The sequence below is a fragment of the Lepidochelys kempii genome, chromosome 2 (assembly GCF_965140265.1).
Source record: "Lepidochelys kempii isolate rLepKem1 chromosome 2, rLepKem1.hap2, whole genome shotgun sequence".
Lineage (NCBI taxonomy): Eukaryota > Metazoa > Chordata > Testudines > Cheloniidae > Lepidochelys > Lepidochelys kempii.
This window is the reverse complement of record NC_133257.1, coordinates 99,349,525-99,366,668: the sequence shown is the minus strand read 5'-3', so window position 1 is coordinate 99,366,668 and position 17,144 is coordinate 99,349,525. Positions and strand designations below refer to the sequence as shown.

At 41.2% G+C, this 17,144-nt stretch overlaps 1 protein-coding gene across 11 annotated transcripts in view; it reads left to right on the top strand.

The window, feature by feature from the left end:
* NETO1 (neuropilin and tolloid like 1) overlaps positions 1 to 17,144 on the top strand; it is an 86,189-nt gene that overhangs the window by 61,157 nt on the left and 7,888 nt on the right. For all 11 annotated transcript variants that reach the window (XM_073331753.1, XM_073331742.1, XM_073331743.1 and 8 more), the window contains exon 7: positions 3,261 to 3,489. In XM_073331753.1, the coding sequence (XP_073187854.1) occupies positions 3,261 to 3,489 (229 nt within the window). The remainder of the gene's footprint in view (positions 1 to 3,260; positions 3,490 to 17,144) is intronic.

Sequence of the window (17,144 nt, the reverse complement as noted above, 5' to 3'; positions counted from 1 at the left end):
GTTGCAGTCCCCAGGAGAGGATGTGGGTGACACTGCTTGTCACAAATGCCAGATCACGGTATGATGTTGGGGCTGACCTCAGAAAAAGCCATGTATTCCGCCATCCCCCTTTACCATAACTTGTAACCACAGTGCCCATCTAAGGAGCATAGGAAAGTAAGATAAACATTTATGTCTCCATCTAGCGCAGGATGTTATGCAGAGCTGCACTAGTGCAGGACGAGCACTGGGGGGCGGGGATTTGCTTCAATGTCTGTTGTGCTTCTCCTTGCGCACAGGGAATGAGCAATCTGCTCTATTCAGTAGAATGTGACAGACTGTACTCCACAGCATATGAGCCATCAGTACAGAAGTGGCATGACCCTGTCTTTCCCACCCACCCCTTTTTTCAGAGTCTTGCTTTGGCAGGGGCATATGCTTCCCCGAGCATATGGGCTGCTACTGTGAAGAGGCCCTGCACAATGATGCAAGGAAGAGGAAATATTCTAGTTTGCCTCTCCCTGCTCCATAGGAATGCCAGGAGACACTCACAATCTGGCCCTTTAAAAGAAAAGTAATTGCCTAGAATTCACAGTCATCTGCTGGTGGCCTGTACAGATCTGGGTGAGTGCTCGTTGGAGACTCTCTTGCTTGTTTCCAGCTCCTCCTACAGATATACCGAATCTTCCCAGCAAAGAGAAGCCTGGAGCTTGTAAAAGACTACTGGATACAAAGTAGTCTGTATCAGGGGCTAATGCTATTTAAGAAGTGGAGGAGAGGAATTAGGAGCTACTGTGAGGACTGGAATCTCCTATGGGACTAGAGAAACAAGCTGTCAGTAACAGAGGAACATCTGGGGTAGTTGGGGTGAGGGAGGAAGTAGGAGGAGAATGAAGAAGTTGAGGACCAGAGGGAGAAGAGGATGAGTGTTTGGGCAGCATTCATGTGCAGGAGAAGGTAGCCGGGGAAAGAGAGAGGAACAGAACAGATAGTAAGAGAGGTGACAGTAAAAGCAAAACACAGATTAACTTTTAAAAAATACACTTTTTATACATAAATGGTTCCTAATTTCTACTTTGCTATGTAAGTAATTGCTATAGATGCCCCAGGGATGAATTATATATACTCATGAGTGATAGCAGAGGTGGTCTCCAAGACAATGTGCCTTTAAAAAGGTCAGTACGGTGAGGAAAGTTTGACAACACACGAAAAAGAACAGTGTAATAATTCTTCTGTCAGCTTCAACTCTTAATTGTGTGTGTTACATGCTAAGTACAGTACTGTAGATAGAACTCAATGAAATAACATTTTGCAGACAGAAGAGTTTATGGATAAAAACAACATGTTCCACTTGTATAGATCAACACAACTTAAGTCTCTTCAACTTATGGTTTCTTATAAAATCCTCTAAACTGTTCAGGAGTAAAAATCACATTAGAGCAATTTGGTTGGAATATAACCCTCTCAGTCATGCTCATCAGTGTATGACTACTCCAGTACATCCACTGGGAAAGAGCTTGAGCTAGTAGCTAGAGAATGGGATTGGAGGTCAGGATTTCTGGCTCATAGTTCTGCTACTGATACACTGTTACTTTGGTCACTTACCTGCTCTGTGACCCGGTTTCCTCATTTGTAAAATGAGAATGTTAACATTCACAAGAGTGTTGTGGCTTTCAATTAATGTTTGTAAACCATCTTTAAAACCTGGGGTGAAACATACTATGTAAATAAAAAATAATGCACAATATTATTAAAATAAGGACTAGATGAACATAATGAAATCAAGCAACCCTATTTTCATGCTCTGGCTTGATTATCACAAATCCTATTCATAGCATTCTCTAAAGAGAGACTACTTGTCAGGGATAAAAAGTACCAATGGATTCAATGCTGTATCTAAAAATTTAATAGGTAATTTGGAAATATACACTGTGAAGTGGCAGGCTGTACAATAGTGCCCATTCATTCTAAGCAGTAGGAGTTTTGAAACATGAGTGTCATGACATCTAGATTCCTCCATATTGTCTGGGAGGAGTAGTGCTTATATACTTTCTCAAAGCCACAAAAATAGAGAGATTGTGCTCTTCCCCTTCTGTCTTTTCATAGGAAGAACTATTTGAAGTCAAGATTTTTTTGTGCAGAAAGTTCATTGGAGGGAGAAGTAATGCTGATTACTACGTCAGTTGGATGGGGTTTTATTTTTGTTTTTTGTTTCGAAGTAAAGATGCAGCTTTGGGATACATTCAATCATTGGGTTCAAATACATGTATAGATGTATAGATTGATTGATTTTTTTTCTCTGTAATTTAGCTTTCTTCAATATTTTCCTAAGGTGTGCTGCTTATCCTTTATGGTCTAATTGTATATCATGTGCCTGCCTAACCTCTGATTTACTCTCTGTAACACTGGTATGTTTGATTTTGCTTTAATTTATTAGGAAAGGCTCTCAAATCAGTAATATGGCTTCCTCTAATGGAGGTCATATAGATTTTAATTGAGAATAAGTTTTCCTTAAAATGAATAAACTGTTTTACTGGATTCTCTAGCCAGGATAATTATTTTAGTTACATTTGATAAGATGGCTTAAAATTTCAGAAAAAAAATATTTTTTTATTAAAGACTCATAGGGTTTTAGCTTAATTTCTCTGAAATACGGTTGGTTTCATCCCTGTTGACTTAATGATAAGGGCTTTGTTGATAAAGACCGAGATGGTGGCCAGACTGCTTGAGGAAACATGAAGAGATTAATGTTTGGGTTCTGAATGGCTTCTCGATTCTCACTTCCTGAGTCAGTGGAGCTTAGCTATGTCACAAGGATGACACACATTGACTGTCTGGAGGGAGCTGCAAGTATTTGCCTTATTATTCTTCTGGCTGGGTGAGTAATTGAGCAATATTGTGTCAGTACAGGAAGAAGTTTCTGACCTGTCATCAGGCTGGGTGATTAGAGGACACACTTGCTTCTCCAAAAAGGGATACATTTAGGAGTTTAAATTGGAAGCTCGGGGTCTCAGAATAGGGAAGAAAAGAAGCATTTGGACCTCCTTTGGACTAGACTTTAGAACAAGGCAAAATGTGATGAAGAATAAACAGTACTCAGTTAGTGTATTGATGAAAAAACAATAAAAGTGGCCTGTGTTTTGTCACCTCTAAAAGCAAAAAGATGGTGATCTGATTATAGTTCAAGTGTCTATTTGTCACCACAGGGAAAAGTGCTGTTTAATTGTTCTTGTTCCTGTTTTGGTTTATACAGTTCTTTTATTGTTGTTGTTCTTTTGTAGATCTATTTACGATTCTTGGACTATGAAATGCAGAATTCAAATGAATGCAAAAGGAATTTTGTGGCTGTCTATGATGGAAGTAGCTCAGTGGAGGATTTAAAAGCTAAATTTTGTAGCACTGTTGCTAATGATGTGATGCTGCGTACAGGTCTTGGGGTAATCCGCATGTGGGCAGATGAAGGCAGTCGAAACAGCCGATTCCAGATGCTCTTCACATCTTTCCAAGAACGTAAGACTCTAAGCACTCTATCTTTCAATATGTCAAATGATATCTCATAAACTGTTAATGACGCTTTCTTCATACAGAGTAAGAACTGAAAGAAGTTCCTTAACAAGCTATTAAAATCACAAGCCAGGTTTTTATTTCATATGTTACACTGTGTGATGATTTGTGAGACAGTGGTTAGACGACAGGACTGGGAAGCAGAAGGTCTGGATATCAGTTCTAACACTCAATTGTTCTATGGCCTCGAGCAAGTCTCTTAACCTCTGTCCACCTCAGTTTCCATTTATTTAAGGTGAGGGTGATCAAACTGAACAGAGGTTTCTGTGAGGCCTAATCACTGACTGTTTACAAAGTGCTTTGAGATATTAAGATGAAGGGCACTGGAGAACTGCAATATGATTATTTTATCACTAGATGATGTGTGTATATTAATAAGCAGGTACATCATTCCTGTTAAGTAAGGGATGATGGTTTAAATTCTTTTATTTAATTTTTTAGTAACCATAGAAGTTATCCAGAAACTTTACATGAAGTTATGGTTTATAAAAGATACAAAAACCTAAATTTGAATAATAATCATTTTTGGCAACCTCTTGTTTAATCTGTAGACTAAAAACAGCAACAACTCCTGCACTCAGAGTAAGAGGAAAATACAGTCAACACTGCCAGCTGCCAAAAATGATTAATTTAAACCAGTTGTGATAAAAGCATATGTTTTTGTTTAATGAAAATAACATGGTTGTTTTTTAGGAAAGGACTATATGTTTATTTATTTATGAACAATGATTATTGTTATATTTAAACATATAATCTTTAGTGCTATGCATCTTGCAACTGATGTACAGTACAGTGAAGTAAGTAATAAGTGTCCTGGGGAGGAAGGGGTAGGTAACACAAATATAGGCAATAGCAATAACTTGTAGGCAGATAGACAGAGTTCCACAAATAAAAAGATTTGGTTTACCAGAATGCCATCAGTGACTAGAATGTGTGCATAATCCCATCAGATATATTCTTCATCTGCATTCTGTATGTATGCTATGATGAAACAATGAGACTGTAGAGGTGCGCTTTTGTAATTCCTTAGTTTGACTCTGATTAAATATTCTTGACGCTCTACTGACCTGCAACTATGTTTGTCACAGTTCTCTCACATTGCAGTTTTAAGGGTAGTTTGTGTTTCTCTTGTCTATAAATCAAGCCCGTGTGTAAAATATAGGGAGAATCCTCTGTTGAGATTATACTGTTTTTTTGCTTTTTTTCCTTGTCTGGAGAAGTCTTGAATATTCAAAGTCTGATTGATTGGAAAAAAGAAAAAAAAATCTGTCTCTGTTACCTTAGAAACCGAGAAATAGGCATTGAGGATTCACTGCCTCTAAAGACCCAAAGAGTAATGCATACAATCATCAACTTATGACCAAGATTTGAGCAAATATATGTTTACAAGGCTTTGAAATTCAAAATTCAATCATATCCATGGAAAACTATTTTTTAAAATGTGTATTCCATGAAACCTGGAAACAGTTCTGTAAACGTTATTCAGCCAAACCCCCTCCACCCCGCCCAAACCAAAACATACCCAACAACAGCTGGTGAATAGCCGCTTTATAATAAACATCATGTGTTAAACCATATTCTGGCAGGACAGATGAAAATTTTTCCATGTCACATTAACTGGTTAATTTCCTCTAAACTGTCACTGACATGTTAAAATCTTAGCACACATTAAAGGCTAAATTCTGCCATCAGAAGCATCTACCACATCAGTTGTCCAGAGATGATTATGGACATAGAAGATTATTGCTGTGTGTCTGAGTTCAAAGTTAAAGCAGATATATGAGGACATGGCTACACTTGCAGATGTAGAGTGCTTTGATTAAGCCAGCCTTTGGAGAGCTCAGTAGGGAAAGCGCTGCAGTCTGTCCACACTGACAGGAACAAGCGCACTGGCGTGGCCACATTTGTGACACTTGCAGCAGCATTGGGAGCGGTGCATTATGGGCAGCTATCCCACAGAGCACCTCTTCCCATTCTGGTGCTGTGGTTTGTGGGAAGGGGGCGGCGGGTCCTGGGCATTCTGGGTCCTGTCTCAAAGCCCCGTGATACATTGGTTTGCATCCCAGCAATCCCAGCTTCCGTCCACATTTGGCGCCATCTTTCAATGTTTTTTGTACTGCGCGCTCTGTCTTCCCTTTCGGTCTGCGGGAACGGAGCCCGAACTGCTAAGGAGTATGCTGACAAGTCTTGCCAGCACGTCACATTTGGCAGTTGAGTTATTCCTTATGATCCAAAGTGACAGTGAGGGCTCCAACAATAATGTCGACTCGAGTAACGCATATGACACGAGTTTGCTTATGGCATTCACAGACATGCTCACCACCATGGAATGCCACTTTTGGACTCGGAAAACAAGCATTGAGTGGTGGGATCACATCGTCATGCAAGTCTGGGATGACGATCAGTGGCTGCAGAACTTTCGGATGAGAAAAGCCACTTTCACAGGACTGTGTGAGGAGCTCGCTCCCACCCTGCGGCACAAGGACACGAGATTGAGAGCTGCCCTGACGGTGGAGAAGCGGGTGGCTATTGAAGTCTTGAAGCTGGCAAGTCCAGACAGCTACCTATCGGTTGCTAACCAGTTTGGAGTGGGGAAGTCGACCGTTGGAATCATGTTGATGCAACTTTGCAGGGCTATTAATCGCATCCTGCTCAGAAGATCCGTGACTCTGGGTAATGTGCATGACATTGTGGATGGCTTTGCACAAATGTGTTTCCCTAACTGTGGAGGGGCGATAGATGGCACACATATTCCAATTCTGGCACCAGCCCACTTAGCCTCTGAGTACGTTAATCAGAAGGGGTATTTCTCTATGGTTCTCCAGGTGCTTGTGGATCACCTTGGGTCTTTCATTGACAATAACGCAGGCTGGCCTGGAAAGGTGCATGACATATGCATCTTTCGGAACACTGGCCTGTTCAGGAAGCTGCAAGCCGGGACTCTTTTCCCAGACCAGGAGATCACCATAGGGGAAGTCGAAATGCCCTTTGTGATCCTTGGAGACCCCGCTTACCCTTTAATGCCGTGGCTCATGAAACCCTACACAGGGAGCCTTGACAGCAGCAAGGAGCGGTTCAACAACAGGCTGAGGCGGTGCAGAAAGACTGTGGATTGTGCTTTTGTCCGTTTAAAGGGCTGCTGGCATTCTCTGTATGGGAAGCTGGACCTGGCCGATGACAGCATCCCCGCGGTTATATCCGTGTGCTGTACCCTCCATAACATTTGTAAAGGGAAGGGTGAACAATTCACTCAGGCATGGAAATCGGAGGTTCAACACCTGGAGGCTGAATTTGAACAGCCAGAGAACAGGGCTATTAGAGGGGCCCAGCGCTGGGCTACAAGGATTAGGGTTGCCTTAAGGGAGCAATTTAAGGCTGAAAGCCACCAGTAATGTCTGGTGCCCTGCATGGGAGTGAAGTGCAGTGGATCCAATGTTAGTAGGAATCTGTGTTTGCTACGCTGACTTGCAGTGCCTATTTCTTTCCTGGGGTAAGGTATCTTTTACTTTATGCAATAATAAAGAATGTTTTCAAAGCCAAAAAAATCCATTTATTGAAAAGAAACACAACTGCTTGGGAAACAGAAAGGGAAAGGGGGTGGGGTGGGGAATGGTACAATCACAGATTCGTGTATGTCCTGTTATCATACTCAACCTTCCTGTCTGGAGTGCTCCATCTCAGCACCCTCGCTCCCACTTTGCTGCTCCTCCTCCTCCCGCCTTATTGAACTGGGCTCTGAAATGTCCATGGTGGTATTCGTAGTGGAGTTTAGTAAGGGTTTCACATTATTAGTAGTATTTATTTCACATGTGCATAGACAAAATACAATTATGAAAGAGTGGCAAAGTAAATGTTCTTACATATTACGATAGGTGTCACCAAATGGCACTGTTACACAAAGCTTCCAAGTTCCATTTCTTAGAGTGCAATGTTCACGCTTTGGAACACATTCTATGATGGTATTAGTTTTTGTTATGCAAGGCTTTGTGTCGTGACAGTGGTCCTGATGGTTTGCAAGTAGCAGGAGAATTTGCTTTCTGCCTCAGTTTCTCAGTAGAATCCATTCTTTAGGCACAGTATCTCCCTGGGAACTGGGCATTAATTCTAGGTAGAGAAATCTGAAAGAAGGCTTTGCCTGAATGCTGTTTAAGTACCTGTGTTCCAGGACTGGTGTATATGTGTAACTAAAACAAGTTTATGCTTTAGAATATTCCCAAACTCTACATCACTGGTTTCTCCTCCAGTGGGAAGCTGTCCTGCAAGAACCTGGACATTTGCTATTGCTCTGCAGAGGAATGACAATGGTATCACAATTGGACACTAGTGTCGGAAGTAAGGGCAACAGTATCATACAAAGCGAGTCTAAATTGATTGTACCAACAAAACTCAGTGACTGATTCTAATATGACGGAAATAGTAGCAGAGACTCTTAACACATCAGTATTAACTCAGTATTCAGTGAGTAGAATCATCAGCTGTATCAAATATCATTGAGTTTTGTTCATTTAAGCTCTGTCTGTTCAATTCATCTGGCTATGGTTCAATCCCATTTTGTGTTCTTTCAAAATACAACTTCATTTTAAAATGCCCTTTTACCATGCCCCAATAGTACTTAATAATTCCTATATGTGATAGTCAGTGACTGCAGCATACTTTAAATATGAATTTTAAATTATATTTAAAATCCGAATAACAGGAGCATAAGGAAAGGACAACAAAGAAAAAAAAGCTGTTTGTTTTACATTCAGATGAGACTTGAAAAATTATTCTTCCCTGAACTATCCTTATAAATATTATAGGTGTTTCCTTCCCCACTTAGTAACTGTTCACTTCACCTACCTTAACTCTGACAGTGATCTCCAGCCTGATTAATGACAGACATACTATCTACAGAGAGCTATAGCCCCTTCAGTGAGCTTTGCTTCTGAAAAGCCACACCTACGCTTTAACCTAAAAGCAGACTCTCAGAACCTGGATATATGGATAACCCAAAATCCCTCTGTATGCACAACAGACAAGATGCTCATTTTATTACTTCTGGCAGCTATTTATTAGTACTCCATCCCTCTATCCATAATCCTGAGTGCACTGGACATGCTTGCCAATAAGGGAATCTCCTTCATCCAACCCCCATCAGAAAATATCACTCTTTTACCTCCCTTTATCACCATCCTCAGTTTAAAAAAAGATTGCACTGAGCCTTTTAGAAGTCCTATTATGCTTGGCTGTCTTAAAGGAGGCTCTACGATTCTTCCTAGTTTCCTTCTCTAAACCCAAACATATTCTGATTGTGGAATATAGGACCAGATTTACTTGCACAGTGCTACCAGCTAAATCCATCCTTCCAGCCAAATTAGCCTGCCCAAAGAGGATTGTCTAGTGTAATGGCAATCCTCCAATGGGATTGAGACAGTGTAGGGACTCTATTATTTATTATGTTTATTATGTTAGTTCATAACCAACCGTGTGTTAAGCACTGTACATATACATAGTAAGAAAAAGTCTCTGCGATGAAGAACTTAGTGGTAAATAGACAAAACTCATGCTACTCTCACTCCTTCCCGCTAGGATAGTAGGAGAAAGAGGGAATGTTTGGGACACCCTTTGCCACACTGATCCTCAACTGATTTTTAACCCTTTAGGGACATTTTGTTGGCCCTTTAGGGACAATAAATGTTGGTGGGAAAAGGTGCAAAACAGAGACAGACTGAATTAGTCTAAACAAAAAGTCTAAACTACTGATATAATTCAAGGACTATGTTAAGATCCTGCCTGGTACACAAGACAAATGTGGGACTGGAAGTCAATGAACCAAAATTGGTGTGTTAGAAAATAGGCCTAATTGGTGGACAAAAGAAAGGGAAGATGACCTATTCCACCCATAAATCCCTTTTGTGATTCTCCAAAAAGGAGACTTGGAAGAAAAATTGGTGGAAGCTAATGCAACAATTGCTGACTGAAATACGGGGAAAGATTGAGCTTCACCATCATGGCTGCCACTTCTGCGATTTCCTTGGACCCCAAGATACACTGTAAAAATGTTGGACCTTCCTCACCCTAACCCTGAGGGATGTCCTGACCCAAGTGAGTCAGAAAGAGGGGCCCAGATGACACCACTAGGTCTTGCTAAATCGCAAATAGCATCTGGGATGTGAGACTTTGTTGCTCTCCCACCTCCATGTGTCCTTTTCCTTCCTTACCTAATTTCTTCTCTTTCCCATCTTTCTCCTTTTGCCTTCTGTCTAATAAGAGTCTGGTTTAGCCAGCCAAGACTGTATATTTTGAAACATTTCTGAAAGCCTGTAAAGAAAAAGAGGCAGCTAAAAGCAATCCTCGAAATAGCCTGATGCGAGTACAAGTTTTCCAGGCCCTGGAGTGGCTGTTAAGGCTGAGTTCTGTGCCTCCGGCTTTCCAGTAGTAATGTTGAAAATGGGTCAACACCAGAGACAAAAGCTGCATTTACTGTCTTTTCTCTTCCCTTTGTGTTTGTTTTGTCTTCTAGAAACTTGGACTGAACTTTAACAACAGCAAGAATAACAACGTCTCCATCCCATCTCAAATAACTTCATCTCTCCCTCCCGCCCACCCCCAAATAAAGTTATCATCTTTAACACCATCTAAAACAATTAGCAGGGTTTCCTTTTAAAATTTCTCCATAACAGGAGGGATAGGGAATAAGGGATGTTGTTAAGATGAAAACCTTAGTTAATACTTTACATTTCAATGGTTTTAACTGTTTTTCCTTCTTTTTCTGTATCTTTATTGAAGGGTTAAAAGGATTTGTCATGATGTGTTTGCCATGGCACTAAGCAGGCTGAGGTCTTGTATACCAAACCCTGATTCTTGTTTAAAAGTGTTGTACAGAGTCATGTTAACACCTTTGACTCTTTGGGCGCATTTATGCCACCAAAGTTGATACCTGACCTATCATTTAAGAGTGGTAGAATCTTGACCATAATCCACATTATTTAATGTTAATCAAACAGTTACAAATTAAATTAAATTTAAAAAACCCTTAAGTACTGGTGTGTATCTACTGCTAACCCTTAGCAAAATTCCCATTTGCTTAAATTGTAAGCTCTTTGGGGCAGACACAGTATTTCTGTCCGGTATTTGTACGTTATTTAGCACAATGGGGTCCTGGTCCCTGACTGGGGCTCTGAGGGGTATTATAAAACCAATAATAAAATAATATGTAAACTGACCAAATGTGCTTCAGGGTAGCCATAAACAAGACAGAATAGCATTAAGTAAAATATTGTTATTGACAAGTTCCTAATGGCAATGAAGGTGCTGGGTGGGTTGGTTCTTTTTGTTTGTTTTTTGGTACTATGCTGTCATTAATGTTAGGAAAGGAAAGTACACATTATGCCACCTTCATGATTAATAACAAGTGTATTGTAGTGTGTGCTATTTTAACATTTTTAATGGCATAAATGAAGTGGAAGATGTATAGCATTTTTTCTCCAGTGTTTGAAGGACAAATCTTTTCTCACTGTTTCAAGGATGGTGGGAAGAATACCTGAAAGATTTCACTTCTCATGATCTTGTAAAAAGAAAGTCCTTCTTCTTCAGTAAGGAGGAGTGGGGAATAAACAGTCCCAATTGAGCCGTTGGCTAAATGTAAATAATTGCTCACAGTGCTGTGACTTATTTGACGCTCTGGGGGATTGTGTGAAATGTGAACTCACTTCCCAACACCCTCATTACTATGTGTTGTCGTGGGGGATAGAGTCACTAGCTCAGCTTCTGATGTTTCATCTTCATTGCAGAGATCGCACTGGTGATCAACACCTTGCTTTGAGTACCTGAGTATGGGCATCCCCATTGCAAAACCCTACCCTTATTGGTGTGTCCTCATTATTTTTACATTCATTCTACATACAGTCTCGGGGAATATCCCATGGTTCTTTGTGTTAAGAATCTTTGATTCTTTTCCAGTCAACTATGCATTGCAAGAGAACTAGTTGGTCTACCCTTCAGGAGAATTGTATAAAGGTGCTGGACGACAATCAGCTCTTGAGTGATTTAGCCTGCATCCTCATCACCTAGTGTGTGGGTTCCAGCCTGAGTTTAAACAGAGCACAGATTCTAACCCACACCCCCACAGCTGGCCCAGTATGAAATCACCTCCAAACCTGAGTCAGTGGCTTTTCTGTGTGGATGGTTAGGAGGGAGGTTTGGGTAGAAAACAGGTAAGAGTCTGGGTTAACTGTGTAGTGAAGAAATATCCTAGGGGAAGAGATGTGGCAGGGGGAGGATGGGGAAGAGCTGCTCCATTTCTGTTCCTGAAGAGGGCATGCCTCTGAGAATTCACTAACCATTCCATGGTAACTGAGCTCAGCTGGGTTGTGAAGCTCTGGCCTCACCAGTTCAATGACAAGTTGGGATTTGACCTTATACAAATATTTTGACGCTGCTGTATAATAGTGTTTGTTTTTTAGAATAGCCATGTAAGCTTAGAGAAATTTGGTGAAGGTAAATAATAGTATATTTCACTCATATTATACACAGACATCCAATATACTGCATATAAATGTGTGTGTATCATACACTCTTTTGGGGGTTGTAGTAGAGGTTTGGGTTATTCCTGAATCATAGTTGCTTGAACTATATATAAAATGTTTCTTGCTGAGAGGACTGTTTGCTTTACTTTACCTTATCTATAGGTAAAAGCAGCAAATTAGACTTTGAACAAATAAAAAAATACTGCTTTTGTTTGTTTTGTATTATATAAATTGGGCCTATGGAATGACTCTCAATTAGAGCTGTGCAAAAAATTTTGGACAATTGGTTTATTTGCTGAAAAGTGCAGTTTGATGTTGACTAAAATTATTTAAGAATTTGACACAAATTTACTGAATAGTTTTTTGGGGGAAAACATCAGAGTAGATTCACAAGGGGACTTAGGCTCCCTTTACAAAACAGAATGAGGTGGTGCCTGATTTGGAGCAGAGATTAGAAGTTGGGTGTCGAACTTTGCAGATGAGTGCCCCCAAATGGTAGGCTTTCAGGGGAGAGGCCACTTTGTATCTTTTATATATTGGGGTTTTAGTCATTGTCCCTAATATGTGCTGTAAGAAGAAACAGTTTTTTTTTTCTTTCCATGAGGTCACCCATTTACTTCATATTCTGAGCGCTGAATGTGTTTTTAGATCCTCTGGTCTTAGTGCACCATCTTGTGTCCAACATTTTCAATAGCTGAGAGGATGTGAATCAAGCAGAAAGCAAAGATTCTCTGTGTTTGTAACATGGCATACACAGTCATGAAATAGTGCTTCAATGACTGGGCAGCAATTCAAATGGCAGTTGGAAAAAGTATTAGATGGTTTTAAAAACTGCCTTTAACTGGTGCATTAATTTGATATGGACTATTTAAAACTAGAATTTTCTTATGTTTTGAGTTAAAATTGTAAAGATTTAAGGTTATAAAAGAAAAATAGAGCAAGTTAGCTAATATGAAGTATGGGCTGGATGAATGGACTATAAGGTGGATAGAAAGCTAGCTAGATTGTCGGGCTCAACGGGTAGTGATCAATGGCTCCATGTCTAGTTGGCAGCCGGTATCAAGTGGAGTGCTCCAGGGGTCGGTCCTGGGGCTGGTTTTGTTCAATATCTTCATAAATGATCTGGAGGATGGTGTGGATTGCACCCTCAGCAAGTTTGCAGATGACACTAAACTGGAAGGAGTGGTAGATATGCTGGAGGGTAGGGATAGGATAGAGAGGGACCTAGACAAATTGGAGGATTGGGCCAAAAGAAATCTGATGAGGTTCAACAAGGACAAGTGCAGAGTCCTGCACTTAGGACAGAAGAATCCAATGCACCGCTACAGACTAGGGACTGAATGGCTCGGCAGCAGTTCTGCAGAAAAGGACCTAGGGGCTACAGTGGACGAGAAGTTGGATATGAGTCAAGAGTGTGCCCTTGTTGCCAAGAAGGCCAATGGCATTTTGGGATGTATAAGTAGGGGCATTGCCAGCAGATTGAGGGACGTGATCGTTCCCCTCTATTCAACATTGGTGAGGCCTCATCTGGAGTACTGTGTCCAGTTTTGGGCCCCACACTACAAGAAGGATGTGGAAAAATTGGAAAGAGTCCAGCGGAGGGCAACAAAAATGATTAGGGGACTGGAACACGTGACTTATGAGGAGAGGCTGAAGGAACTGAGATGGTTTAGTGTGAGGAAGAGAAGAATGAGGGGGGATTTGATAGCTGCTTTCAACTACCTGAAAGGGGGTTCCAAAGAGGATGGCTCTAGACTGTTCTCAGTGGTAGCAGATGACAGAACAAGGAGTAATGGTCTCAAGTTGCAGTGGGGGAGATTTAGGTTGGATATTAGGAAAAACTTTTTCACTACGAGGGTGGTGAAATACTGGAATGCATTACTTAGGGAGGTGGTGGAATCTCCTTCCTTAGAAGTTTTTAAGGTCAGGCTTGACAAAGCCCTGTCTGGGATGATTTAGTCGGGGATCGGTCCCGCTTTGAGCAGGGGGTTGGACTAGATGACCTCCTGAGGTCCTTTCCAACCCTGATATTCTATGATTCTATGATGGGTTGTGTTATAGTTTGGTCATTGTGCTGAATGAGTGTACATTACGAACTTCTAGTTCAGTCTCCTTCTGGGATCTTTATCTAAATCTGCTCTGAGATGCAGGGGAAAAATGAGTGTGGGTATGCCAGTCTAGTTCCCAAATGAAACTCTTGAATAGTAATGAAATTACACCTAACTTGGATGTCTGCTGAGAGAGGCTCCAGTCTGGAATAGCAAGCGTTTTGCAGGAGCATTTGCAGAGGTGTGTGGAGAAGTGTGTGCTATGTTTTCTCATATTGCACTTAGCTGTAGCCAGTGATATAAAAAGCTACTTTTTGTGAGCAATAAAACTTACCCCTAAATTTAAAATTTCCCCTAACATTAGTGACACACCCTGAACTCTGATCATTTTCATGATCAATTTCTGAAACATTTAGGTATCCCACCAAACCCTATAATCAACCATCCCACTCTACCTGATGCCATCTTCATTCTGTCTTCTTTGACATCTTCTTCAGGGGACGCTAATGACCAGCTAAATCTCTTCGCTAGTCCACTAGTCATCCCTAGTCCACTCTGTTACTTTCTGGAGTGACTGAGATGCCCACATTCTGGAGTAGTGAGCATCAGAAACTCCTCTGTTGTGTCTCTTTAAAATGCAGAAGTTGCTCTGGAGCAACTTCCCCTGTGATCTGGGGCACTGATACGCCCTCAGTGTTGCTAGATCCCATCCTTTGCTCCCACAAGAACCACTAATCAAAAAATCCCAAAGGTTAATTTACTGTTTTATCCCTTCCCAAAGGTTCAGGGGAGCAGAGGAGGAGCAAACTAATTTAAACATCTAAAACATGGTGTATATTCTTATTTTTTAGATTTATGAGTTTGTTACATTTGGGTTTCTGATTGCTGTTACTATGTTCATCTTCACCCAGACTGGCTCTGAAGCTGTCCTGCTTCTCTATACATTTAGCCCCATGACCTATCCTCCACCTGCTTCTTCCTTCCTCCAGAGTTCCATCACTCAGCTTTTCTTTCTTTTATTCTCAACCTCTTACTCCTTTCTCTTTTCTTTTGTTTGTTCTTGTCTCCTCTGCCTTTAAGAAACCCTTGCTCAGTTCCTCCTCCATTTCACTTTTAAGCTTCTTAACATATCGGTTCTTGATACACCGAAGTCCCACCTTCACCTTGAAAGCCTCTAACCTGTTCATCACCCTTGCTGCTTTTCTGAAACTGCCCTCAGTAGGGCCATCACTAATTATGTCCGTTCTGTCCAGTTTAAAGGTCTCTTCTACATACTCCTCCTTCTAGATCTCTCTGTTACCTTCAACACCATGAACTAACCCCTGTCATGAAACTCTGTCCTACTCCTGCTTTAGTGGTTCTTCATTTCTTCTATCCTCACTTCAGTTGACATCCCTCAGGATTCTGTCCATGATCTATTCCTTTTTCCCTTTTTCCCTGGGTGATCTCATCCACTTCCATATCTCCTAAGTGTCCCTTTGAGTGTCCCACTATGTCAACCTTACATATATTAAAAAGTGAATTTTTCTTTCCTCTAAAACTGTCTTCTACCACCTTTCTCAAAATTGAGAATTCCTCTACCCTCCCTGTCACGAAAGTTTCTAATGTTGATGTCCTCTAATCCCTCACTATTCTTCCCCCCACATGTCCAGGCTCTGCTGCTTTTTCTAAAATCTGCTGCCACTTCTCTAAACCACACTGTCTTCCTTACCTTCCTCTTTCTCATTGCTGAGAACACTGAGGCTTGTCTTGCCTATCCCTTGACAACTGTAACCTATTCATTTCTAGCCTTCATGTTTCTCACCTCTTTTCACCACCACTTCTACCTAGCTTTTTTTCTGTTGTACCCCATGCTCTCCTCTCACCCCTTAATGCTGCTTTTATCTTCTACTGGTAGTCTTTATCTTCCCCCCGCCCCCCATCCACCTCCCCCACATTCTCACATTTGGATCTGCCTCTCTTTCTGTGCATTGTGACATACTGTTCCGTCAAACTGCTCCTCAAATTTCCCTTATGGGGGTTGATTTTCCATCATTAGTCTCCTCTCTGGTGCTTAGGACCACAACAGCTAGGATTTACTAAGGCCAGAACAAAGACATAGGCGTCTAAGTGTCTCTACACCCTCAGGGACAGAATGCTGCTTCAGACCTTTCTCTCCATGCTCTGAGACTAGTTTCTCTGTTCCTTTCTCACCATAGGTTTTGATTATTCTAATTTGTTGTTTCAAACTTCTTACTGTCTCTCCTTTCCCTTTCTGTTTTCTTCTCTCCCCATCTATTCTTTTTTTGGTCCCATTTCCCAGTGTTCTACTTCCTCCTTGCTATATATCCACACACCTCAGCATGACTGGCTGCTCAGACTTCTCTTGTGTGAATTTTTTTCCCTTGGAGCACAAGCTCTTAGAAGCAGAGATTGTCTTTGTATATATACAGTGTACAGCTCACAGTACAACAGGGTGCCTTATTCTGATTGGGATCTCTGGCTGATGCTATAATGTACAAGTGCAGTAATATCTCATATGGAGGCAACTGTTTGACATAACATGGAGTCTCCACCAGCCCTCACTGCCAAGTGGCTCCACACAACGGTTAGCAGCAGAGAGAGAGAGAGAGACTGCGGAGGTAGCACATATCTGCTGCTAGGTGTGCATCCCTACCAGCAGGTATGTGCTACTGTAACACAGTCTCTCCTCTTGCTGCTCTCAAGCCTACGATCAGCTATTGTGATGTTTCTGTCTAATTTAGAAGATCAACCTTCTTGTAACAAACTTAAAACTCAGCTTGGGGCCATGGCAAGGTTGGGGAAGTTTTCCGCAGCCTTTTGAGCAAACTGAGCTGAGATTTTAGCAAAGCTGCTCCTGTCTGTTGGTTTTCTGTGGAAGCCAGGTAAAATCCAGCCATTTCAGCTTAGCTGAACTTTGGTTTTGAAATGTGGTGTTTAAATTCCAAACTCAAATGGTCATTGGGGTGGAACCGTCAAAGAGTCAAACAGAAGAATAGATCCTCCAACCTCTGGAGACCCTGTAAGCCAAATAGGCCAAGTTTTC